General features: G+C 43.8%; 1 protein-coding gene across 1 annotated transcript in view; it reads right to left on the bottom strand.

Annotated features, from left to right (window-relative positions):
- LOC107121456 (sn1-specific diacylglycerol lipase alpha) overlaps positions 1 to 2,340 on the bottom strand; it is a gene marked incomplete at its 3' end in the record, with an annotated part of 68,497 nt that overhangs the window by 25,367 nt on the left and 40,790 nt on the right. Inside the window, exons 7-8 of the mRNA XM_015424365.1 lie at positions 2,292 to 2,340; positions 1,174 to 1,298 (exon numbers count right to left, since the gene is read on the bottom strand). The exon at positions 2,292 to 2,340 is cut by the window's right edge and continues 50 nt beyond it. Of these exons, the coding sequence (XP_015279851.1) occupies positions 1,174 to 1,298; positions 2,292 to 2,340 (174 nt within the window). The remainder of the gene's footprint in view (positions 1 to 1,173; positions 1,299 to 2,291) is intronic.

The raw sequence follows: 2,340 nt of genomic DNA, 5'->3' as shown, positions 1-2,340 counted from the left end.
TATATATATATATATATGTATGTATGTATGTATGTATGTATGTAGTGAGGAAAGAAGAGAGAAAAGAAACAAAGACCGAAGAAGGAAGACGAAGAAATATACTTAGCTGAGGCAAATACGGAGAGCAATAGAAACAAGATGTGAACATGCAGGCGGTCAAAGAAGAACTGAGTGGGAGGCGGCTCTCTCCCCTGCTCCAGGCATGTGCAGTACGTGCCTATTCCCCAGGGTGGAAAGAGCAAAGTTCTAGAAGTTTCTCTGGTCAAGGTCATGCGCAGGCGCCCAACCCATGTGTGGGACTGCACAGAGACCATGACGAAGATCTTGTTAAGTTGCTACAAAGACAAACAGGACTGACTGAACTTGAGAACCTGACAGCCTTAATGTCAGAAACTTGGTTAAATCAGTTCTCAACAACAGCCAGTCTGAAGAAAACTAACTTTATTGAGATCGTTGATAGATACCGTTCTGTACACTTCCTTGTTAGAACTAAAGATTAGTGTGCGAAGGTTATGGATATAGTGGTTTCAAACAGCAGCAACAAAAGATCAGGACCCAATCACCCCACGGTATTTTACTTGCCAGAACTAACAGCCAGCTACCCCCCCCCCACTAAACACGTATTCCTCTCAGAGCATCCCTCCCGCCAGAACTAACAGTTGCTTATCCCCCCCCCCAAAAAAAAACCACACGTAGCCTCTATCTACCAAGGAAGCAGAATAACAAACAAGTAAGACGCTGGGACAGTTGGCTCCACTATGGTGTCAAGCTCCAAATACATCAAAGAGAGGGGTACCCCCCTTCTCCATGGCAGGTGAGCTGTAAAATTCACAGAGAGTCTGACACCTAAGCAGCTTCATGATGCTACCTGGCAGCCCATGGGGGGACTGCCCCCTCTGCGAAATCCGAGGGGAGCTTGAGCCCTACTGGCCCCCTGAGTTTACGCCCCTGGTGTTGGCCCTCTTAACTAACACAGATGGACAATGAGGATATGCACAGGTGACACAGCACCTAGAAGCAACTATTCTACACCCAACCCCACCTTGCCAATATTTAGGAAATTTCAAGAGGTTGTTTCTATCAGTAATGACAGACACAATTGGTAATAAAGGAAGAATGAAAGGGAAATGAGAAGTGAGGAAATGGCTAGAGAAAGCTTGGATGAGTACTTACGAGCAGGATCTAGCCAGGCGACAGAGTCCACAGGTAGGTTTCCTCATCAAGTACATGGGCCAGCCATAAGCAGCCAATGCAAAAAGCATATAGTAACAGACTTCTTTGTAGCGCAGCATCTCTTGCTGGAAGAAACAAGAGAAATAAAGTATCCTAACGGCATCATGTGTCTTTCTCAATGCCATTTCATCAATTCCCAAGAAATTACAACAAAATTATTTTGGGTTTCTCTAGCAAAGAATGACCTCCTGCAACCAGAGTACTCAAATAGGGAAGGAAGTTGGTTTAGGCTTCTTTACTGGCTTTTACTCTACATCTAACTATGTTTACTTTTCACAGGTATATTACTTATATGCAAGCCAGAGGAACCCCCCCACCCTACCCCAGTAAAAGGTAGAACACATGTGGCCCGAGGAATCATAACTAGCATGGCTGGCATGGTATATTTAAAGAATCACTATTCATGACTCAAAAATGACCATGAGGGTAAGAACTAATCAAGAGCAAGAAAGAGCTGATACCAATGACTCAAAGAGAGATCTTGTGTGAGTTTGCTGTTCCCATTACACAGCAAACATAAACAGTTATTTGCAGCAGCCGATAGATTACTGGAACCATTTCAGAGGCTTGAAGCCCAGAGAGAAAGAGAGACTGGCATGTAGAAATCTGCAAAGTAATCTCCATCTTGCAGTGCCATGGGGATTGCATACGAGGCTGACTCTCTCATTTGCTTTAAAGGACTAGATGATGCTATACTGTGTTACTGAGCTTGAAAATAAAGGGTGGAATGATTTGTGCTGCTAGTTCCAGTTTCACTGACTGGACAGGTCCCTGGGAGAGTTATGGAGGAACTAGTGGTTATAGCAGCGGTAGGTGGATATGGGGGGGAAACAAGAAATTATTGCACCCTTCAGCTTATCAAACAACATCTGTTCCATGCTTCAGGCAAGGGGCAAATTGTATGGGTGCTCATAATCTAACAGATTGTTACATCTTTGATTTTTATGATTCGTGTAAAAGGGCTTCCATCAGAGCTAAAACAAATGATTGATTCTGTCTGTTAAGCTAGTGCACACTGTATAACTGTTTTCAGTTAGCATTAAGGGCTGATGACTTACTGAGTTTTTCAGATCCAGATATTTGGTGTTCCTGGTTACTGGCATTCCT

The sequence above is a fragment of the Gekko japonicus genome, unplaced genomic scaffold (genome assembly GCF_001447785.1).
Source record: "Gekko japonicus isolate JY-2015 unplaced genomic scaffold, Gekko_japonicus_V1.1 scaffold4794, whole genome shotgun sequence".
Classification (NCBI taxonomy): Eukaryota; Metazoa; Chordata; class Lepidosauria; order Squamata; family Gekkonidae; genus Gekko; species Gekko japonicus.
Note: the sequence above shows the minus strand (reverse complement) of the source record. Positions and strands in the feature narration are given on the sequence as shown.